Source organism: Corythoichthys intestinalis, chromosome 9, assembly GCF_030265065.1.
Source record: "Corythoichthys intestinalis isolate RoL2023-P3 chromosome 9, ASM3026506v1, whole genome shotgun sequence".
Taxonomy (NCBI): Eukaryota; Metazoa; Chordata; class Actinopteri; order Syngnathiformes; family Syngnathidae; genus Corythoichthys; species Corythoichthys intestinalis.
In genome coordinates, this window is record NC_080403.1 from 54,716,777 (window position 1) to 54,742,334 (window position 25,558).

Sequence of the window (25,558 nt, forward strand, 5' to 3'; positions counted from 1 at the left end):
CAAAATAGTAACGCACAGGCATCAAGGAAAGTAATTTTACTCAGATTACTGATTTAGAAAAATGAACGCGTTAGATTGTTCTTAACTGAAAGAAAGTAATCAGATTAGTTACGCATTACGATACCGCGTTATTGACAACACTGCTTTTATATTACCGTTAAATACACAAGCTTGACGCTACCTTAACGGGAGCTATTTTTTCACCGGACGCTCCGGCAGTGTTCAACGCAAGCTGCAACGAACGGCAGTAACTTTGTCATACCACAAAATATGAAAACGAAAACCATTACTCACTAAATTCAATATGCTGGCAAATGCATTCATCTAAAAACAATTGGGAGTGATACTTTACCTCCTCCAGCGAATGTGAATTTGTGCTTAGTACAAGATCATCTGTCGCAATTAGCGATCTTTGACGCTCTTTTTTTTTTTTTTTCCTCCCCGCATACAAACTTGTTTCTCTCTCAGCGGCTGTGATTAACCTCAATGAAGTTGCTGTCCTAGCTAAGCCTTGCCTATCATTCGTCTTTGTAAGTTTTTAGTAACTTTGTGTATTGAATTTGAAAGGAAAATGTGTGTTTTGTTTTTGACGAACTTTTTCATGAAGCTAAACTGTTGAAGCTACTCACATGTGGAAAAATACAAGTGTACAACGTTTTAAATGTATTCATTTGGTATATTTCAGTTACCACGATTTGAGAGTTCAATAAATTGAAGAATTTACGCCTTGCGTTTGGAGTGCTTGTTTTTGGGTTTGCTGGAATAGCGTCACTGACACACGCAGCATCAAACAGGGGAAGGGGTAAGCGCTGCCGCGCCAAGCTAATTCTGGCTGCATTTTCGACACATGAAAAATAACGAATACGTACTACTGTATGACGGACAATTTTAGTGGTTTTGTAACCGCGACGTTTTCATAGCATGGTAATCCGTGAAGGTAACTGGCACATGCCTACAAACGACCCCCACCCCTTAAAAATTTTTTCTCCTCGGATCTACACGATTCACGTAGGTCATCCTTTTTTACTTCAAAACGGCGAATTTCGCCGAAAGGTGAGAGATTTTCATGCCTGAATTTAACATTTGAACCGATGACTCAACTGATCTCATGAATAATCCATTGACCTGACCATCAGTTGACAAGACAGCTCCCATAAACATTGCGCCACACCTTACCGTTGGGGGCTGACCAAGGCAGCAGATTTGGCTTTCACTGTGATAAACTCAAACACAGGCTGTGTTCGAAAACCGGATTTAGGTGGAAAAGGGACGAATGTTTTACCACATAGAAGCAGGCAGGAGTGTCTCAAGTGATTTGGTTGAAGATTCAAGATAGTTATTACATGAAATAGCCCCATGCGTGCACTTTGAAATGTTGTGGAAAAAAAGCATGGAAAAAATTCGCACAACTTTAGCTCGAAATTTACGTCAAATGAATGTTCACTGCCCGTTTTTTTGCTTTTAACCAAGAATCTAGACTGTTCTATGTTCATATCTACAGAAATTCAGGGATGTATGCATTTATTTACAAGAATTTTAAACTTAAAAAGCTCTTTTTGTGATGGTCGCCAGGTTGGATTTACACAATAGCGTAATTTTAGCTCAAAATATTTACGTTAAATTATAACTGCCCGTTTTTTTTTTTTTAAACCAAAAATCTAGACAGTTCATAACTATAGAAATTGTGGGATGTACAGTACGCATTTATTTACAATAATTTTCAACTTAAAAAGCTCTTTGTTTTGTGATAGCCGGCAGTAGCGTAAGTTTACATTCAAACGATCAGGTAATTTTCTGCCAACTGCCCGTTTTTTGGCAAAAAAAAAAAGCAGTAATTTAGACATTTCTCCGTCCATACAAAAAAAAAAAAATTTGCTTTTTACGCGTTTTATTTAATGTAACATTTCAATCGAAATACGACAAGGGCCAGATAGCCGGCAAGACCTGCTGAGGCAATCGTAACATAGGAATTCAACCTTAGTAAGTTGTGATTGTGTATAGAAAAATGCAAATTTTGTTTTTGTTGAGTGAAATCAAGATGATTCTGCAAGCTGTCCTCAAGTAATAAGTTTCTGATGTGAAAATTGAGTGATTTATTCGCCGTTGAAAACTTGCACTAAGTAAAAAAAAATTGAAGTTGCTATTTTGGGCAAAAACTTATATGTTAAATATTGCTATTGATCGCGAAAATATGGGTAATTTTTAGGGCTGCAGCTATCGAATATTTTAGTAATTGAGTATTCGACTAATAATTATTTCGATTGAGTAATCGGATGAATTTTTTTTTTTTTTTTTTTTAGTTACACCTAATATTGAACCATTTTCAGACAATAAATGTCTTTATTTTCGATGTATATTGTTGAAAACAGCCAACAATTGCATCTCAGATGTGAGTCCTGATAGGATATTGAGTTTTTGCAGTGTTCAAAATAAATGTATAATACCTGCTGTATTGGAGCACATTAGCTACCAGTGCTACTAGGTGTTTTATTCAGCAATGACTAATGAGCTAAAGTTGACAGTTAGCTTTGTTATGCTTTTACTTTACACCCTCATCACTCTACGGCGCTGTTTTTTTACAGATTAAATAAAGCTAGGGCTGCATCTATCGATAATTTTAGTAGTCGATCAATCGATGAACTAGTTAGTTCGAATAATCAAGTAATCGGATAAGGAACATGAAAAATTAAAAAACCTGAACTCAGCCTCAAACAGTATAAAAACGTAAATAAATGAGGATCTATGTACAACAAAAGAAAAATTGGCTTATTTACATAGCCAAAGTCCGCTAACTAAAATGCTATAAAATGCTTGCCTGGCACAGCCAGACTGTTCTCCCTGTATTTTTCGAAGACTGAGAGAATAGTCTGGGACCCAGCCCATTAACGGCCTCTCGAGCAAGTACAAAATCAATCGTCAAATTAGATTTGTTTATTTGCGTGACGTGTTCTTAACGAGCAACGTCACTCTTACGCGTCGGAAGTCGTCTCCACAACAACAGAGATGGCGAACAGGAGAGCCGAGAATATGTTCCAATCCACGGTAAAATCAGTTTTAAATGACCAAAAACACATCAACACAAGTCATTAACAACAGTCTGTCTCGCGCTAGCCATTTTGAATAAACTCCGCTCTCCTCGTATGTTTACTTCCGCACGCAAGTCCCTCGTCGCTTTTCTGACGTCACATCTGCCGGTCGCTGATTGGTCCACTCCGCTGCCCATTTGCTGTGGCTTGCTCCGCCCTGGAAATTTTATCCGCTTAATGGTGGCCAGACTCAAAAGCTGGAACAGCGGTGAGTCTGGAGTACCAGGCTAATAAAATGCTAACGTTTTACAATGCCCTTAACAAATGGTTCAGACACATAAAAGAGCTAAAAATACCAAAAACTAAATTACAAATGCATCCAAAAAAAAAAAAAAAAAAAAAACATTTGCTCAAAGAAAAGCTTATGTTGGTCTTAACAGGGAGCAGCTGGATTCACCCATGTGAAATGAGGCAGAAAAGAGGGCAGTGTATCCACCCAAATCAATAAAACTAAATGCAAACACTTTTAAAATAAACCATTACAACGCCATTTTTAATTAAACGAATACTCGAAACAGCAAAATTTAATTCGAATCTTTTTCTCCAAATCGATTACTCGGGTTTATCGATTAATTGTTGCAGCACTAGTAATTATCTCTGCATTTTGTGATTTTTGTGCCTCTAGCGTAAAATTTGAGAATTTTATAGCTATTTTAAGTTTTGTTATACTTGTATAAAAAAATAATGAGGATTTTATTCAGGAACAACTTTGAATTTTTTGATGTGGCTACTCATGGAGACTCATATATGCCTAAGCAAGGTGCCTGTTTTGGTTTTAGGTCGCTAGCGGCTTTGGTTTTGAAAATATTTGAATTTTAAGCGTTTGAAAATAGGCCCCTTTTGGATCGGCCCCCAGCCCCGTGTCCCGTCAACTGATAGTGAAGTGTATGAATAATCAGTAATTAGTCAACTAACAAATAATTGTTTATGGCAGCCCTAGCAGCAACAAGGTCCTGAACTTCCCAACTTGTATGACGGAAACTCGACCTGACCGAGCAGAGTGCAGCGCAGCTGGTGACACGCATGTCTGAAGGGGCTTTTTAAGATAATCAAGTGTCTTCTTATTTAAGCGGCATCCAGCTGCCTCTTCAATCAGACCTCCTGGTGGTCCTGAAAGCAAAAGAGCTGCGCCCAACACTGCTGGTAAGACACTCGTCGGTCCGCTCAAGCAGATATGTATCAGATTAAAGCAGATTGAGGACCACCGGCGTCATTGGCTCGTACGTGTGCCATCTGACCGGATCACTGCAGCTTTATCTTCCTAGAGGACGTCGTCATAACCTTGGGGTCGTGACGTCTTCGAGCAATTTATCCATTAAGACATAATCCCTTGTATGTTTGTTTGTAAATGTCACATATAACACGGCTGCAAGCGTGTCCATACACGCCGCAAAACATGAAATTTTCCCATGCGCGTGTACTTTGGACGAGTATATTTACATTGCACTTGTCTAGACGTGTACACACACGTCTCTTACAGATGAAAGTGATGAATGGCTAAAAGTAAACCGCCATAAATATTCACTGTACATTTCCATTCTGGATATTTCGCATCAATTTTCAAATTGTTTTTTTTTTTTTTGCATTTTTTCCCCTTTTTGGTTGTACATATTTTACTAGAATAAGAAGTGCTGCAACGATTAATCGATGAGGAAAAAAAGTTTTGGATCATATTTAGCTAATTCAAGGATTTGTTGTAATGGGTAGTTTAAAAAGTGCTGCATCTAGTTGTATTGATTTGGGTGGATACCACCCTCTAGTGACAACAGTGAATATGCCATAACTCGTCTGACATGTCTGAAACCAGCTGCTCCCAGTTAAGACCAACATAAGGTCTGCTTTGTTTGAGCTAATATGTTTGCTTATGCATTCGTTATTTCGTTTAGAAGTATATTTAGCAGTTTTTTGTGGGAATGTTTTTGAATCATTTGTTAAGAACTAGAGGTGGGAATCTTTGGGAACCTAACGATTGGATTACGATTCAGAGGCTACGATTCGATTATTGATGACCCCCCCCTTCCCCCGCTATTAGCTGCTTTTAATGTTTTGTACATTAGTTACAAAAGCTTAAAAAAAAAAAAAAAAAGCCTCGCATGCTTAAATAAACGACTATTTCAGTATCAAGTTAACAGTTAAAAACAATAAATAATATACTCAAATCCCCATTCTGTATCAGCAGCTTTAAACGACATTAAATTAATTTAATGTTGTGAATCAACCGTTAAAGTTGTTAAAATTGCTCCCGTTATTCCATAATTTCCCTTTTTTCTACTTTCGACATGTAAAAGTTTTAAAACTATTTTAAAGATAGATACAAGTCAAGATTTTACCAATTTAGGAGTATTTTAGATAAAAAGTGAATTAGGTTCGCTTGGAAGGTTCGCTACAACAGCCTTGCAGGGAAGTCTACTGCTTTAAGATGGCAGCCGTTTACTAACGCCCGCATCTAGCTTTCTGTACATGTGCTGCTAACCCCACCGAGTCTATTTTGCATCTAGTCCTATATAAATATGATGTCTACCGTACCATTATGTGGACGTACTTTGTAGCAGCAGTCAGGTAAGTTGTTGTTTGTTTTTTTTTTTTATCTCGCGGCATGAGTTGAGCTAGAGCCGTGAGTTGAGCATTGGCATTATCCGAGGGGCCGAGTAATGACAAGGATGATGTTTAGCAACTCTCGCTCCGTTCTTCATTGCGACCCGAAGACAGCGCGGTGCGCTGAGTGTGTTTTACTTCCACTTTACTTGACATATTTCAATAATCGGAATTTGGATATTTGTGAATCGTTCTCGAATCTTCCACGGCCGAATCACAAATAATCTAAGAATCGGAAATTGTGCACACCTCTATTAAGAACCTCGTAAAAATAACGTTTGTGATCTAATTACTACAACTAATTAACTGATAGCTTAATTGATGACCTTAAAAGGATCCTCTATTTTTAAGACAAATAATTCTTAAAACATAAATGTTAGTATGAGTTATAATAATCTGATATTAAAACTCCTCTTAATGTTTTTGTTTTAATAAAGTTTGTAAAATTATTTTAAGTGATAGGTCGCCATTCTTGTTACGTCGCAGTGCGTGACGTCACTGGCCCCGAATGCCGAAATTCCAGCTTGACACTCGTTAGCTTTCCCCAAAGGCCAAATCAATCCATACCAGTGACTATAGATAATGCTGCAAATATTGTTAATTCAGTACGTGACACAGATGGATTGTGACCACAAATAGGATGTCTTGCTCATGTAGTAAACCTAGCTGCTGAGAGAGCTGTAGCAATCAAGTGTGCCCCGCCTCACTTTACAAACAGTAAAGATTGCTCTCAGCACTTTTATACAAAATTTCTTCAGATCAGTAAGAAGTAAGCACATAGATATTATGCACTAAAATGCATGTCTATATTTTTGCTCGTTAGCAAAACAAAAAACAAACAAAAAAATATTTTTTTTTCCAGAGCATTAAATGTATTGAATCAGATCGAAAATCGTGTCCCCTGTATCGAAAATCGTACCGAACCGTGACTTAACTGTATCGTTGCATCCCTATGGAACACCATTGCAGAAGCTATGAGGGGAAAAGTTTTCATTTGCCTATGTGCTTAAGTTATTAACTGCAATTGTATTGTTTTTCTTGAAAAACACATTTTATTTATTCTGTGTTTCTGTGCGGTATTAATATTGTTGTCTTTTACTTAAGAGGCATGGTCTATTTTTTTTTATTTGTGATTTCTTATCGCGTTTAAATGGGTGTACTTGATCTATTAATATATACTGTATTCTCACTGTTATTGTAAATTGGTTTAAAAAAATTGGGGGGGGGCAATAATATCGCATATCGCAATAATTTATTAGATAAATTATCGCAGACTAAAATTTGTTATAGCGACAGGCCTAAATGTAACATTAACATTAAAAATAACCAATAAAAGCATGAAATATCCTCGAACAAAAAAATTGCACTTTGTTCTGGTATTTCAGTAGAAAATAAACCAGAGAAGATTTTTTTTGCCCAGCAAAAGAAGTACAAATGGGATCTAACATGACTGCAGATTGGCACTATGTCAGAAACATACAAAAAAAGTACCCGTACCCTTTGTGCTTTTTGGCAAAATAAAAATGACAAGTATTCCGGATGTCTTCTATTCGGAATGTCTTCTATGTCAACTTATTTTTTCCTTTATTGGAATTGAAATTGCCAGTGAAGTTAACTCTGTTAATACAAACACAGAACAATCCCTTGGGATTAAGAGCATTTTATTGATACAACAGACTCCAGTTCTGTGCTTAATTGAAGTGATTATGAAAGAAGAAAGTGCACATGCCATTTTAAGCAAAATCAAACATGAGAAAAGGTAGTCAGTCAGACTGTTAACCAAAGAGTGTCAGAAAATGGCGGGAGTGTATCGATAACCTTTTGGCCTACAAATTATCACAATATATCACCTTTTCGATATATTGCCACTCCCCTCGTCTGCACACATGTAAAATGTAACAAAAGGTGACATTTCCAAGCATCTGCTTGTCTCACAGTGGGTCTAATCCCATGACTCCCTGGGCCAGTTGAACCTGTTTTGCAGAGGAGTGACAACAGATACTCCGCAATCCGTCTACCATACTTCAAACCATTTTCTGTTTCAAATCAAAAACGAAATTAGCCCCAAACAGTTAGCATGTTAGCCCGAATGGCTTTGTTGTCCCTGCATCATTTTGACTAGGTTATCGAACGAATCAATTATATACGGATTCAAAAAGGCCTACGAAGATTACGCGTGTCCGCACTGGACCCCCAATGTGAGGATTTAAAGGGAAAATCTTCAATCAGCTAATGAAGATTAAGGCATTAAGCCTTGCGATTTGTTTGTCTTAATAAAGTTCAGTGGAGAACACCCTCAGTACACCAGGACATTGACGTTCACCAACTAACAAATAACCACACAAATTACAGTCGACGACTCACATCGGCCGGTTAACATGCACTGAAACGGAGGTTCACTACGCAATTGGAAAGCAACTTTTCAGTGCCACTCATGTAAATGAGGTACATTTCTCAAAAAGTGCTTGTAGAAGAGGTTCTCATTAAAGTTGTTTTTTTTTTTTTAACCTGTCCTGTTCAGCTGCTTGACACGTAGAATGGAAATCTGAGTGTCCGATTGGTCTGAACAGTTTTAATGTATCACATGGGAGCAGTGTTGTTAATAACGGCGTTAGAATATAACGGTGTTACTAACGGCGTTATTTTCTTCAGTAGTGAGTAATCTAGTTAATTACTTTTCTCATCTTGGCAATGCTGTTACCGTTACTGAGGCGGGAAAGCCGTGCGTTACTATGCTTTACGGTGTAGGTTGACTGACGCGAGAAAAGTCTGAAAAAGACGGACTCACAGAGACGAGAGAGCAGAGCAGGAGTGGGGAGGAGGAAAGGGAGCGTGACGCCGTTGCAAATGTGATGCTACTATGCTAGGTGGGTCCAATTATACCTGACTGTAGCCGATAGCCTACAAACTACGCCCACATGATGCTTTGGTAGATATCACATATATATAGAACTAGATGCAAATGACAGACACCGCGGCATTAGCAACACAGATAATAAAGAACTAGATAAGTTAGTTAACAGCCGCCATCTTAAAGCAGGAGACTTCTCAGAAAGGCTCTGTTGTAGAGAACCTTCCTAGCGAACCTGAGTAAATTTTTATCTAAAATGCTCCTAAATTGGCAAAACTGAACTTAAATCAATCTTTAAATGATGAAACAGTTTTAAAACTTACACATGTCGAAAACAGACAGAAGGGAACTAAAACAGGAGCAATTTTAACAACTTTAATTGTTGATTCACAGCATTAAATGGCTTCCACACATAGCAAAGGTTACTATCTAGTTATTGCAATATCCGCAATACCCCTGGGTCTAGTTAAGTTTAGGGTAAAAAATTGGGCTAAGGCCAATTGTCCCAAAAACCTTTTAAACTTCAAATTGTGTGACCTGTTATTTATTTTTATTTTTTTGAGGAAAAAAAAAATAATGAAAATTATCACGTTACTTTGCCAAGTAACTAATTACTCTTACATTCAGGTAACTGAGTTACTAATGCAATTACTTTTTCTGAAAAGTAATTTGTAACTAATTAATTACTTTTTTAATGTAAGATTAACAACACCGCATGGGAGTAGGACCTACTCCCATTGTGATCATTCAAAACGCTTTTATCAGTAGAAAGCAGCGAACAGGAAGGGGTTATGGGGGGACAGAAGAAGGAGTGAGACACAGAAGTACAAACAACAAGAAATACATTGAACGCCTACACTAACTATTAGAGGTGTGCAAAATTTCCGATTCTTAGATTATTCGCGATTCGGCCGTGGAAGATTCGAGAACGATTCACAAACATCCAAATTCCGATTATTGAAATATGCCAAGTAAAGACACACTCACACAACACACAACACACTCAGCGCGCCGTGCGCTCTTCGGTACGCAATGAGGAAGAACGGAGCGAGAGTAGCTAAACATCATGCTTCTCAATATCCGGCCCCTCGGGTAATGCCAATGCTCAACTCACGGCTCTAGCTGAACTCATGCCACGAGATAAAAAAACACAACAACATACCTGACTGCTGCCGAAAAGCTGCTACAAGTACATCCACAGAATGGATAATAGATATCATTTATATAGGACTAGATGCACCATTGATCCGGTAGCGTTGCAGCACATCTACAAAAAGCTAGATGCGGGCGTTAGTATACGGCCGCCATCTTAAAGCAGTACACTTCCCTGCAAGGCTGCTGTAGCGAACCTTCCAAGCAAACCTAATTACCTTTTTATCTAAAATACTCCTAAATCGGTAAAATATTGACTTGAATCTATCTTTAAAATAGTTTTAAAAGTTTCACATGCCGAAAGTAGACAAAAGGGAAATTATGGAATAACAGGGGCAATTTTAACAACTTTAACGGTTGATTGACAACATTAAATTAATTGAATGTAGTTTAAAGCTGCTGATACAGAATGGGGACTGGAGTTTTTTTATTTACTGTTATTTTTGTAGATTTGTTTACTGCAATATGTTAACTTGATACTGAAATAGTAGTTTGGTTTAGCCTGAGAGTATTTTTGAACTATTTTGGAACTAATGTACAAAACATTAAAAAAAAAAAAAAAAAAAAAAAAGGGAGGGGGGTGCATCAATAATCGTTTTATAATCGAATCGGAGCCTCTGAATCGTAATCGTAATCGAATCGTTAGGTGCCCAAAGATTCCCAGCTCTACTAACTATGAATATGTTGGTGCTGTCATTATCATTGTATTTCCAGTTGAAACAATGTGGGGGGCCTGATGACTAGAGGCGTGCAAAATTTCCGATTCTTAGATTATTCGCGATTCGGCCGTGGAAGATTCGAGAGCGATTCACAAACATCCAAATTCCGATTATTGAAATATGCCAAGTAAAGTGGAAGTACAACACACTCAGCGCGCCGCGCGGTCTTTGGGGCACAACGAGGAAGAACGCAGCGAGAGTAGCTAAACATCATGCTTCTCATTACCCGGGCCCTCGGGTAATGCCAGTGCTCAACTCACGGCTCTAGCTCAACTCATGCCACGAGATAAAAAAAAACACAACAACATACCTGACTGCTGCCGAAAAGCTGCTATAAAGTACGTCATCCACATAATGTAATGGTAGATATCCTTTATATAGGACTAGATGCACCATTGATTCGGTAGCGTGAGCAGCACATCTACAAAAAGCTAGATGCGGGCGTTAGTAAACGACCGCCATCTTAAAGCAGTACACTTCCCTGCAAGGCTGTTGTAGCGAACCTTCCAAGCAAACCTAATTAACTTTTTATCTAAAATACTCCTAAATCGGTAAAATATTGACTTGAATCTATCTTTAAAATAGTTTTAAAACTTTCACATGTTGAAAGTAGACAAAAGGGAAATTATGGAATAACAGGAGCAATTTTAACAACTTTAACAGTTGATTCACAACATTAAATTAATTGAATGTAGTTTAAAGCTGCTGTTACAGAATGGGGACTGGAGTTTTTTATTTACTGTTATTTTTGTATATTTGTTTACTGCTATATGTTAACTTCATACTGAAATAGTAGTTTGGTTTAGCCTGAGAGGATTTTTGAACAATTTTGGAACTAATGTACAAAACATTAAAAAAAAAAAAGGGGGGGGGGGGTGCATCAATAATCGTTTCATAATCGAATCGGAGCCTCTGAATCGTAATCGTAATCGAATCGTTAGGTGCCCAAAGATTCCCAGCTCTACTGATGACCCCAAAAAAATAAGGGGGGGGTCAGAAAGATAAGTGATGGGGGGTGGGGGGAGTGTACACAAATCGTCCCTGTGAAGTGCAGAACCCAGTATTTGTGTGAATCCCGCGTGAGTGTGAGTATGCTGGCGTCCTATTCTATGCTATCTGATCGCTAATCCTGAGATCACCGAGATTTTCTACTTGCGTCTAATTGCATCTCGTCATACGTGAATCCCATCAGACACGTGATAGTCCTGCAGACGAGAGGAAATGCATCGGGGGGGGGGGGGGGGCCTGCTGCGCAGCCCATCCATCCTCCCGCAGCCCAGCAATGGGGCCACTTTCATTCCCCCGGGAACTAGGGTTGTCCACCAGGCAATCCACGTGCTCATTAACCGGCCTTCAGGGATGGGATGAGGGGATGCGCCACCACCCCTACTGTCCCACCACCATCCCCGACGAGCCCACCCGGCCCACAAGCCACCGCCGCAGTCCCCCACTGCACGTGGGACCTGAAGCGGCCCACCAAGCCCAGGGCAAGGCAGGATCCCCCCACCTGGAGTAGGCGATACCCGGCCGATCAAACCGGCACCCAGCCAACGACCCGCGCCAGAGCATAGGGAGGACGCCGAGGCAGTAAAGAGTGGGGAAGGCGGAGGCAGGATAGTGCCGAGAAGCAATCAATGTTCTGATTAGGGGTGGAAACCTCTGGGCACTTCTCGATTCCATACGCGATACAAGGCTCACGATAACTACAGTATATGGCAGTACAACAATTATCGATACATGGGTCAGGAAATCATTTTAGGATATTCTATGAAAACTAAAAAGAAAAAAAAAACAGAAAAACAAGCTCTTTTCATCCTTCTGTGAATTGGAAAGAGTTGTAGACATCCAATCCATTTAAAGTGGGAGGGTTAGCCATCCCTCCCTATTTAAAGGGATTTGACATCTATGGCCGTTTGTGGCAGCCAATGAGTTCATTTTGGGGCATTTCACTTCATTTCCTATTGATTTTTAGTCATGTCTTTTTCCTTTTGGGGCATTTGCGGGTCACTTTCGGTTGATTCTGGGGCATTTGCAGAAGACTTCCAGTTGATTTTGGGTTACTGAAAAGGAAGTACTGTATTTTCCCAAATATAACGCGCACTTTTTCCCCCCAAAATCAACTTGTAAAATCATACTGCGCATTATAAACGGGTACATGAATGGAGACAGAAATAAATACACTCACGGGCCACTTTATTAGGTACACCATACTGGTAACAGGTTGGACCCCCTTTTGCCTTCAGAACTGCCTCAATTCTTCGTGGCATAGATTCAACAAGGTGCTGGAAGCATTTCTCAGAGGGTTTGGTCCATATTGACATAATGGCATCTCACAGTTGGTGCAGATTTGTCGGCTGCACATCCATGATGCGAATCTCCCGTTCCACCACATCCCAAAGATGCTCTATTGGATTGAGATCTGGTGACTGTGGAGGCCATTTGAGTACAGTGAACTCATTGTCATGTTCAAGAAACCAGTCTGAGATGATTCCAGCTTTATGACATGGCACATTATCCTGCTGAAAGTAGCCATCAGAAGTTGGGTACATGGTCAGCAACAATACTCAGGTAGGCTGTGGCGTTCCAACGATGCTCAATTGGTACCAAGGGGCCCAAAGAGTGCCAAGAAAATATTCCCCACACCATTACACAACACCACCAGCCTGAACCATTGATACAAGGCAGGATGGATCCAAGCTTTCATGTTGTTGACGCCAAATTCTGACCCTACCATCCAAATGTCACAGCAGAAATCGAGACTCATCAGGTCAGGCAACGTTTTGCAAATCTTCTATTGTCCAATTTCGATTAGCTTGTGCAAATTGTAGCCTCAGTTTCCTGTTCTTAGCTGAAAGGAGTGGCACCCGGCGTGGTCTTCTGCTGCTGTAGCCCATCTGCCTCAAAGTTCGACGTACTGTGCGTTCAGAGATGCTCTTCTGCCTACCTCGGTTGTAACGGGAGGTTATTTGAGTCACTGTTGCCTTTCTATCAGATCGAAGCAGTCTGGCCATTCTCCTCTGACCTCTGGCATCAACAAGGCATTTCTGCCCACAGAACTGCCACTCACTGGATATTTTTTCTTTTTCGGACCATTCTCTGTAAACCCTAGAGATGATTGTGTGTGAAAATCCCAGTAGATCAGCAGTTTCTGAAATACTCAGACCAGCCCTTCTGGCACCAACAACCATGCAACGTTCAAAGTAGGCCTGAACGATATTGGAAAAAACTATTGTTGCGATTTTTTTTAGGTTTGCAATATATTGCGATATTATATTGCGATATTAAAAAAAAAAAAAGATCTATCTTTTTTAAAGAAATTTTCACTAAATGACTTGAATAGCTGTTTGGAAATTCTTTACATAACACACCGTGACCACAGTGTATTCATATAATACCGTTTAATTTGTGAATGATGAAGATTTCTGTATGAAGGTATCCAGGAAGTCATGTCTGCACAAAATAGATCATTTATTGAATACAATATTTTGCACTTCAACAGCAGCAAATAAATTAAATGATAAATAAAAGAGCAGGTGCATTAGTCCCCTAAGTTTTTGACAAAATATAACAATAAATAAAAACTTCTGTAAAATAACAACAAAGTTGTCAACATATTTGAACAAAAATATTAAATATGACAAATAAAAAAGCTGTTCACGAACTATAACAATAAATAAAAACCTCAGTAAAACAACAAAGTTGTCAACATATTTGAACAAAAATATTAAATATGACAAAAGAGTTCACAAACTATAACAATACATAAAAACCTCAGTTAAACAACAAAGTTGTCAACATATTTGAACTTAAATATTAAATCTGACTAATAAAAGTGCAAGTGCATTAGTCCCCTGAGTTGTTTACACAAAATATAACAATATAAAACTGCAAAACGGCAACAAAGTTGTAAAAATATTTCAACAAAAATATTAAGTATCAAAACTTTATGTGCAGCTGTACTATATATAGTTATTTGAAAAATACGGTTTACAATAAATTTAAATATAAAAGAAACAAACTCAATTGAACTTGTAAATAATTGAACTGAATAACTGCAAATAACTGTGATGAATAACAGAACCATTTTAACTCCCAAATTTCCTGCCTTCCTGATAGCATGAATAAAAAGAAGAAAAGACATTCCTTCAGCTGTGTTATGTATTTGTCTGCATATCGTCCACCTTCCTTGCTCAGCAATTCTCAACTGGGTCTCATAGGTTTTTGGCCAAGACTATTAGTTTATCCACTATAGCAGGCTTGAGACAAGAACGTTGGCACTTAACAATGTTCCCACCTGTGCTAAAAAGCCTCTGATGGGGAGCTCGTAGCAGGAATGCATAGATACCTGCGTTTTAAATGGTCCCACATGTTTGACAGATTACTTCTTGTTGAGGCAACCATGGCGAGGCACTGTCGACAGGGCTGTTTTTTGTCCCTTATAGTCTTGTTCTTGCCAAAATACTTCCAAAACTCCTTTTGGATACAGTCTTCCTTGCTCCTCCAACGTGTTGATTGCTTGCTTTCACTTTGAGAACGGGCCCTCCTCCCTCCGCTCTGCTGTTCGGCCCCTCCTCCCTCCACTCCGCTGTTGCAGGGGGAGGGGGAGGAGCCGATGACTTGCTGGAGAGAAAGAGAAGCTGTGCGCTTTTTTCCCCCTCTCCTTCCTCAAAACAAACGTTTGTGGATTAAAAAAAAGGAAATTAAAAAACTATCGCACGTCCTTGCGATGGGACTATTGCACATGCGCACATCGCGATGGCGATGTTTAAACGATATATCGTTCAGGCCTAGTTCAAAGTCACTCAAATCACCTTTCTTCCCCATACCGATGCTCGGTTTGAACTGCAGGAGATTGTCTTAAATCATGTCTACATGCCTAAATGCACTGAGTTGCCGTCATGTGATTGGCTGATTAGAAATTAAGTGTTAACGAGCAGTTGGACAGGTGTACCTAAGAAAGTGGCCGGTGAGTGTATATATTTCTGTCTCCATCTATGGCAAGGCAAGGCAAGGCAAATTTATTTATATAGCACAATTCAACACAAGGCAATTCAAAGTGCTTTACATCACATGAAGATCATAAAAATCACATTTAAATCAACACAACGTAAAAACCAAGACAAAAGATCGCATTTAATCACAGAATAAAAATAAATAAATAAAAATAAAACAAAAATAAAAATAAAAAACTACTACTAATAATAATAATTGAAATCACCAATGGAGATAAGCACAAGAGGAATAGAAAGCAGGTATATTGAAATATATAGACAGTTATGGATATGCAGTTTGAGCATACTTCAAACGTTCGGTTAGCTTGTTCCAGAGGTGAGGAGCATAATAACTAAATGCTGCCTCACCCTGCTTGGTTCTTGTTCTTGGAACATGCAGAAGACCCGTTTATAATGCGCACCATGGTTTTACAAGTTGATTTTGGGGGAAAAAAGTGTGCGTTATATTCGGGAAATTACGGTAACCCTAGAATGTCCCCAAATGAATTTGAAGTGACTCAAAATCAACAGGAAGTAGAGCTGGGCGGTAAACCGAAAATTTACCGTCACCGAAATTCTTCACGATGACCGACGTAATTTTGACCATGTCGGTAAATTCGGTAAATTAATAAAACAAGAAAATAGTCTTTTCATCCCGCTTTGACTCTGTGTTGTTCGTCTATGATCATTCCCCTTTAAGAAAGCAGTGAATGTACTTACGTAGGGAGTCACGTGATCATCAGGAAGCCAATCAAACAGAAGCCCGGTAAGCTAACCCTAGCAGCTAATGCTACAAGCAAAACGTGATGGAGTGTGGCTTAAGGGAGGTTCGCCAAACTTTCACCCGACATTTAATAGACTCTTGGTGGCATCCAGACGGGCTTTCAGCAGCTGTCCTCCCTTGTTCTCACAATTTCCGGAGATGGTGCTTTCAGTGCTTTCTACCGGTAGCCAGGCCACAGGCTAACGCTAGCCGCTAACGCTACAAATGAACGTGATGGAGTCGGATAGCGGCTCTAACCTTGTCGAAACGGCTGAATTTAATGAGTGGATTGGGCATGGACTGCATCTAGCAATTACTATGTCGCGTTATTTTGTATCTGACTGTGTGTGATTTCTCTGATAGCTTTTGTGATGGTAAAGCATTCAGCATAAAGCACAAATGGCCCCAGCTATTTTTCTGTATGTGTTTAATTCTGTGTCATTATTGCTATCATAAAATCTTAAGTGTTTCATTTGCAGAAGATCAATATAGCTTTAATGTGTGTCTGTCTGTCTGTCTGTTTGGGGGTTCATGTATGTGTGCATTTATTAAAAAATGCACAGGGGGGGGGGGGGGGGGGGAGAAGAGACCCTGAAACCATAAAGTAAACACTTGTATTGAATAATTATGTCACAGCAGCCATTAACAATAAACTGTCTTTTTGAAGTGTACTGTTCGAGCTGCAAGTCATTTGTGTTACAATGACATGTTTGCACAGGCATATCGATTTTGACAATGTACATTGTTCAAGTCATACACTCTGTTATAAATGCTCATACTTGAATTCTTATTGTTTACAATTCATTTGTATAAACCTAATGTCTAGACTGCATGTACATTTGTTAAATATATCAAATTGAATGCTGGTAACTAAATCAACAAGAAACTGTTCATCTGTATTTCATGCATTGATTCAGATTTTCAAATTATATAACAGTCCGCTTGGACGACTTTATCGTCATTTATCGTTATCGAGATAAATCTGCTCCATTTATCGTGATACATGTTTAAGGCCATATCGCCCACCCCTAACAGGAAGTAAAACGTAAATGCCCTAAATTGCACAGGTGGTAACCTGTAAATGCCTACAAGACATGCTCTGGTTTCAGTGCCATTGACAGTGCAAGACGTCCAATCCGGTCAAAATTAATTGGATGTCTAGCGCCGTCAATGGCAGCCAGTGATCTAACATAGACACGATTCTAATGGAAAATTTAGGTAGCAACTTGTTCTTTTAAAAAAACAAACAAAAAAAAACAAAAAAAAAAAACAGTGACCCCTTTTGAAAATGATATATCAATTCTTGGCAGGAGCATATCGATAACCTTTTGGGCTGCAAAATATCACTTTTTCCACAGATTGTCACAACCCTAATTTCCAATCCAACTTTCCTCAGCAGTTTTAGCTTTCAATGCTTCCAAAATACTGCTTGTCTATCGCCATCAGTGGCATCCAATGAGTTCCCAAATTACTTCTGCTACAAGCAGTGTAAGAAAAGGCGGTAGTAATGACACGAGGCCAGCTAGTATGAGTAGTACTTTGTTAAAATAGGTCGGCACAACCCGCTTTGGCCGCAGCATTAATGACTCGCAGGTACTTTGTCAAGCGGGCATGACTTGAGTAGCAAATATTTTGGCACAGTACATAAATCGGTTCTAGGACTTCTCTCCTCAGGCTGAGCAATAATGAGGAAAACAGTATGCGTGTCTTTATTTAACACACCATCCCAAGGGTGCTAGGGACATTTCCTGTGCCGGGTTGAGATTATTTATCGCCTTCCAGAAAACAACGCTGGGTTTGTTTCTGCCGTGGGACCGCATGATGGACGTGCGCCCTTAAAATAACACAATTTGTTGGGGTTTAATCAAAAGTTGACACTCGGAGGGAAGTCCGCCCGAGGGGGTCACTGGTGCGTGTTAGTGACAAGCCTGACGGTAATTTAAATATGACTCAAGAATCTGTGTAGGGCATTTGTGGAGTTGCCGCACGTTAACGAGTGGATCGGAGAGGATTCTCCACGGTGGTATTTGGGTTTAAGAGCTTCTTAGCTTCTTTTGTGTCGGATTTTGATCAATGACCATGTTTTGTTTGGGATCATAAAATGCTAGTTTTTCCTCTTTCAACACTGCAGCCATAATAACACAATGCTAATTTATTGATATTTTTTACAGGCTAGCTAGTATGAGGGGTGTGACAATAAATCAAAAAGGTGGGATACAATATGCTCTCATTTAGAATCGATACATCGTTATGAAGTGTCGTTGTTGAGAAAAAAAAAGGAACCGACAGGATGCTACCAAAATCTTCCATTAGAATAGTGTTTACGTTAGCTCACTGGCTATCATTGACAGCGCGACACATCAAATTCATTTTGAGTGAATTGGACGTCTAGTGCTGTCAATGGCACTGAAACCAGAGCAGTCTTTTGTGGGCAATTACAGGTCATTTCTTGTTGATTTTGAGTCACTTCCTAATCATTTGGGGATATTCATAAGTCACTTGTTTTTCAGTAACCCATGAAAGGATGAAATTACCTTGTTTTTCTTTTTAGTAGTTGTTTTGTAGAATATCCTTGAATGATTTACTGACCCAAGTATTAAAAAATTGTTGTATTTCAATATCGTACGAGATCATCGCTATCATGAGCCCCGTATCTCAAATTGTATCGTATCCTGAGGTGCCCAGATGTTCCCACCCCTTCTAACTAGCTCCATATTTAGGGGCCGTGTACATGGTGACTCTCCGAGAAGACGAAAAATTTAATGTTTGCATCTATATGGTTCCGTCTCCATTCGACCCATATCGGAATTCCTCATCAAAACGATGTAGTATTCATGCCCGGCCCAAGGGGGCAGTGCAGATTTACAAGGCATTTTAAAGAGGCATTTTATGGGAGAGCATTTCGACTATTCGGCCAATCATATAGCGAGAATAAACAACATCACTGTCAAGCAAAGGCCCCCCCGAGGGGATGGTGAGGGTGAGTGGATAGTTGTCTACAATAGCCACAGAAATGTTTATTCAACACATTTTTACAGCATTGGAAAATGTTAAGAATGTGTCATTTTTTTCCTCCTACAGAAACCAAAACAAAAAATACAGTAGGGCAAATAAGTATTTAGTCAACCACCAATTGTGCAATTTCTCCTACTTGAAAAGATTAGAGAGGCCTGTAATTGTCAACATGGGTAAACCTCAACCATGAGAGACAGAATGTGGAAAAAAAACAGAAAATCACATTGTTTGATTTTTAAAGAATTTATTTCCAAATTAGAGTGGAAAATAAGTATTTGGTCAACTATAAACAAGCAAGATTTCTGGCTGTCAAAGAGGTCCAACTTCTAACGAGGTCTAACGAGGCTCCACTCGTTACCTGTATTAATGGCACCTGTTTTAACTCATTATCTGTATAAAAGACACCTGTCCACAATCTCAGTCAGTCACACTCCAAACTCCACTATGGCCAAGACCAAAGAGCTGTCGAAGGACACCAGAGACAAAATTGTAGACCTGCACCAGGCTGGGAAGACTGAATCTCCAATAGGTAAAACACTTGGTGTAAAGAAATCAACTGTGGGAGCACTTATTAGAAAATGGAAGACATACAAGACCACTGATAATCTCCCTCAATCTGGGGCTCCATGCAAGATCTCACCCGGTGGCGTCAAAATGAAAACAACAACGGTGAGCAAAAATCCCAGAACCACACGGGGGGACCTAGTGAATGACCTACAGAGAGCTAGGACCACAGTAACAAAGGCTACTATCAGTAACACAATGCGTCGCCAGGGACTCAAATCCTGCACTGCCAGACGTGTCCCCCTGCTGAAGCCAATAAACGTCCAGGCCCGTCTGCGGATCGCTAGAGAGCATTTGGATGATCCAGAAGAGGACCAGGAGAATGTGTTATGGTCAGATGAAACCAAAATAGAACTTTTTGGTAGAAACACAGGTTCTCGTGTTTGGAGGAGAAAGAATACTGAATTGCATCCAAAGAACACCATACCCACTGTGAAGCATGGGGGTGGAAACATCATGCTTCGGAGATGTTTTTCTGCAAAGGGACCAGGACGACTGATCTGTGTAAAGGAAAGAATGAATCGGGCCATGTATCGAGAGATTTTGAGTGAAAATCTCCTTCCATCAGCAAGGGCATTGAAGATGAGACGTGGCTGGGTCTTTCAGCATGACAATGATCCCAAACACACGGCCGGGGCAACAAAGGAGTGGCTTCGTAAGAAGCATTTCAAGGTCCTGGAGTGGCCTAGCCAGTCTCCAGATCTCAACCCCATAGAAAATCTGCGGAGGGAGTTGAAAGTCCGTGTTGCCCAACGACAGCCCCAAAACATCACTGCTCTAGAGGAGATCTGCATGGAGGAATGGGCCAAAATACCAGCAACAGTGTGTAAAAAGCTTGTGAAGTGTTACAGAAAACGTTTGGCCTCCGTTATTGCCAACAAAGGGTACATAACAAAGTATTGAAATGAACTTTTGGTATTGATCAAATACTTATTTTCCACTCTAAATTGGAAATAAATTCTTTAAAAATCAAACAATGTGATTTTCCGGGGATTTTTTTTTTCACATTCTGTCTCTCATGGTTGAGGTTTACCCATGTTGACAATTACAGGCCTCTCTAATATATTCAAGTGGGAGAACTTGCACAATTAGTGGTTGACTAAATACTTATTTGCCCCACTGCATATTTCCCTCATGCTCCAGGGAGCCACTAGGGTAGCGCTAAAGAGCCGCATGGGGCTCTCAAAACACGGGTTGCCGACCCCCACTTTAAAGATTAAAGCAAAATTGCATATTCTGTCTTGCCAAGATAAGAAAATCTTACTGTGTGTTTCAAAATAAGCAAGCATGGAGCACAGCCTACCTGGAAAGACATCCCAAACATGGGAAAGGGGGAGGGGGGTACATGTCACATGCACATGACTGACACGACCTAAACAAGAAAATGTCACGCATTGTGAACATATGGCGCAAACTAAGTCGCATTTTCGTCGAAAACTGGCATTCGTCTCGTTATGTTTTATCTCCCAACATTTTTTTAGCTCGTCGTCATTAAAAAAAAAAAAAAAAATGTTCCTCACCAAAATATTTTCGTTAATGTCAGGAATAATAGTTGGAGGCCACAACAGAAAGAATATCCCCAGCTTGCTAGGACAAAGATGCTAGTATGTTAGCACACTGCTAGGCATGTTTTATCGACTATATTGCTGAAGAGGGATCCATCCGATGCATGGTGCCATTACAGAACAAGTAAGACTAACAAGACTAACATGGGGGGGTTTGACAGTAGACATGCACCGATTACCGGTTTAAAGGTATACCATGGTATGAAAATGTCAAGGTTTCAAAACCGTAAAAATTTTCCATCATATCGTCCCTAAGGTACTGTATTAGCTATTTTTTATGTGCCAAAAATGCATGGAGAAATCCCTCGCTTGCAGCTGCAAGGCTCAGCCCTGCCCCACCGGTTGTTGCTCAGTGGCTCGATGGCTGGAGGAGGTAAAACTCCTAAACTTTTTCCATCATCGAAGAAAACGAAATAGCTGGTATGGGAATACTTCAGCTACAGAAAAGATACAGATGGCCGCGGCTTAGAGGAGGAGGGCCAACAGACATGTAAAACATGTTTGCGGAGGGCGGCTGCCGAGCAGGCAATACCTCCAATATGATTTGGCTAGGGCTGTCAAACGATTAAAATTTTTAATCAAGTTAATTACAGCTTAAAAATTAATTAATCGTAATTAATCGCAATTCAAACCATCTATAAAATATGCCATACTTTTCTGTAAATTACTGTTGGAATGGAAAGATAAGACACAAGATGGATATATACATTCAAAATACGGTACATAGGGACTGTATTTGTTTATTATAACAATAAATTAACAAGATGGCATTAACATTATTAACATTCTGTTAAAGCGATCCATGGATAGAAAGACTTGTAGTTCTTAAAAGAAAAATGTTAGTACAAGTTATAGAAATTTTATATTAAAACCCCTCTTAATGTTTTCATTTTAATCAAATTTGTAAAATTTTCAATCAAAAAATAAACTAGTAGCCCGCCATTATTGATGTCAATAATTACACAATGCTCATGGGTGCTTAAGCCCATAAAATCAGTCGCACCCAAGCGCCAGCAGAGGGCGACAAAACTCCAAAAAACACAAGTAACAAGTTGGCATTACACTGTGCTGTCATTTTAATCTCTTTGAGCGGGGCATGTGCGTTAATTGCGTCAAATATTTTAACGTGAATAATTTTTTTTAAAAATAATGACCGCCCGTTAACGCAATAATTTTGACAGCCCTAGATTTAGCATTTATACAAAATAAACGGTTAGTAAACACTCTCATTAACCAGTTACGGGAGTTAACTCTAGTGTTTTTAGCAGTGGTAAAACGTTTTTTCTCTCTAGCAACTGTCTGTGTTGAGAAAGAGTGTGTGTATAATGTAAACATGACACGAGTCATACACACTTGCTTTTTATGGAAAATAATTCAATTATTTTTGTTCTGATGGTAATGTTGAGCTGTGGTTGTGGGTTTAGGCTCACATAAAGGACTATTTATTTTAATTTTATATAGAATATATTTTATTTTATTTTAACTTAACAAGTTAACATCATACGTAGGGTTGGGCATCGTTTGAAATTGAACGATTCGGGTTCCGATTACGATTCCACGTGTCGATTCCGGTTCCGAGCGATTCTCGATTCCGAATCTTTTAAGAGGCAGGGTAAAAAAAAAAGGCAGGGTAATTAACTTCTTAATATTTTTTTAAATTATATGAATTTCTCACAGGGCTAATTTTAACTTGTATAAATTTCAGTCTTTGAACTTTTTTGAGCAATTTTTTTCCGCTCAGCGGTCAGGGCATCGAAACATGGAATCGAAATTTAAAAATTCAAACGATTCCAGGAGCATCGGAGTGATAGAACTGGTTTCCATCGATGCCCAACCCTAATCATACTTATGTTCCAATATGCTAATATGTTTTGAAAAATAAAAATCCTGTTCAATGGAAAAAAGTTTTTTTTGTTTGTTTTTTTTTTAAACCCAGAAACCTCAAAGTAACACATTTTAGAGCTGTAATTGCAATACCCTGATACTCTGAAACCGTCATATTTTGGCTTAAGGTTATCATACCGCCAGAATATCATACCGGCACATGCCGATTTGACAGATTTTTAAAAAAAACTTGAATAATATCCAGTTTACTACAATGGCTATGCTATGCTAGTATGCTACTCCTGAGTTAGTCAGGTACTTAATTTGTGGATTTAATTGCTAGAGAAGGCTTTGTCTGATGCAGGGTGACGTTACAGCAAGACAGGTTAAGGCAGATTTCAAAAGAATGGACATCCACAGTGTGCTAAGACCAAGCTGTTATGCTAACAGCCACTAAACTGGGTTTTCACGAGAGCTTTCAAGAAGACTCTCTGCAAGCTAATGAGCCAAGGTCAAGTGGATTTGATTTTTTTTTTCCCTCAATGGTTATCGTGGAAACCTTTTTCAAGTGAAATGAAGTTTTGGTGCTTTCAGACTCGCTGTGAACACACCAGTCGGGCTTGAGAAACTTTTTGGCTTTGTATGAATGACAACGTTGCAACATAACGTGTTGCAAATACAGTATAATAAAACAGACACAATAGTCGGATCTTTCAGACGAGAACTAAACCATGATCCCGAAAAGTCACTTTTCAGGATTGGTCTTACCTTGCCAGTCTTGTGGTCGAACCAGACCAAGGCGTGGTTCCTCGAAAGCACCTTGCAGTCAAAGGTGGCGTTGTTCTGCGCCGGACGGCAGCGAGCCACCGACCGGCCGATCTTGACGGGCTCATCCAGGTATACATGCCTCTCCTGGAACGGGTGCGAGTTGGGTCGGCAGGCGAACACGGCCAGCGCTGAAGGCATTGATTTTGGCTTGAGAGTGTTACTCCAACCGGACACGAGGGGCAGGTTTTCTTGCTCCAGAGTGGCAGGCGTCGCGGTCCAATCCCCCAAACCAATGGTCCGGCGAATGTTTACGGGCGAGTGGTTAGTTTTCGGTGTTGGTTCGATTTTGTTTTTTAGGGAGGGTGGTGAGGCACTAACTAATGAACATCATCCACTTTGCACGGCTCAGGTAGAAAACTTGTCCATGTACTTGACGACAGTTGGGTGAGGGGTGCCATGTGTCAGGACATACATGACTGAGTATTATAGGGACAGTCTGGCAAACAGCCCCCAACGTCCATCAAACTATTCCAGTCCTGAAGCTGAGCTTGATTACTTTCGTGTGGTGGTCATAAACCTAAGGAAAAGTCAATACACCGTCAAGGTGCCTATTTTCACCATCAACTGTCCATACGTTCACTCATTTTTTGTTTATTTTATCCATACGTAAGTAAAGGAACATTTGCCATTAGCGCTCCTTCAGGGGAAAAACTACAAAATAAACACCAAAAAAAAACTGAGTTTAGGTGTCAAAACGAGGCAGGTTGAAAGGGTAAATCACTCCCGTCCTCTCCTTGAATTAATACGAAAACACTCCCGAGTCGGGATTAGCAGTGTAAACTACAGGGGGGGATGCTAATTGGCTAACACGGCTAGGCTGCTAATGAGTGCACACAAACTTATCGCCCGGGCCCCGGAACGCTCTTCGCGCACCCTTCTCGACCAGTTCGCTTACCAAATGGGAGCCAAATGCCATTTTAGTCGCCCTCACAAGGCGATAAACCCGGTTGTTCGGCCACTCGCCACTCGTTGAGCCGCCTTAGCCTTTAGCAGCTAACCGGCTAAGTGACAGTCGGCGGAAAAAGAAGAGGCAAGGGGGAGTTTCTTCTTCGTCGCCCCCCCTGCGCGGATACACGGAAAATCCCCGGCGCGGGCCCACCGAACCGCGCTGTCATGCGCTTCTCCGGCTCGCGTGGCCAACTTATCGGTGTAGCCGCGGTGCAGTTTCCTGGTCGTAATGTAGAAGTTGTCCTCCTCCGCGAGTCGCGGCCGCCATAGTGGAAGCAGAGAGCCGACTACTGGCTGTGTTGCCTTCACGGACACAATGACATCAACTTCGACTGGCTGCTGACCTCATCAAATCCCACCGCGCATTTACATACTGGAAGCGTATTACGTTTTTATTTTTTATCTATTTCTTATTTAAAGCAGTATTTATTTTTAAAAAATGATTGAATCCTTTCATGCACAAATTTTGCTTTTTTCCTTTAATGTTTTGATTACATTCACATAAGAAAATGGTCTCAAACTTGGGGCTCACTGGCCAATTGCGGCCCCTGACACAGTATATTGCGGCCCCTATTTGATCTCCAATGTAGTGTAGTAGAGTGATAACTCGACATACGAATTGAATCTGTTCCCGGAACTGGTTTGTATGTTGACATG

At 39.9% G+C, this 25,558-nt stretch overlaps 1 protein-coding gene across 5 annotated transcripts in view; it reads right to left on the reverse strand.

Moving 5' to 3' along the window:
* Positions 1-25,234, reverse strand: part of slmapa (sarcolemma associated protein a) — an 85,888-nt gene extending 60,654 nt beyond the window's left edge. For all 5 annotated transcript variants that reach the window (XM_057845234.1, XM_057845233.1, XM_057845235.1 and 2 more), the window contains exon 1: positions 23,894-25,234. In XM_057845234.1, the coding sequence (XP_057701217.1) occupies positions 23,894-24,091 (198 nt within the window). In that variant the 5' untranslated portion in view covers positions 24,092-25,234. The remainder of the gene's footprint in view (positions 1-23,893) is intronic.
* Positions 25,235-25,558: the final 324 nt, after the last annotated feature.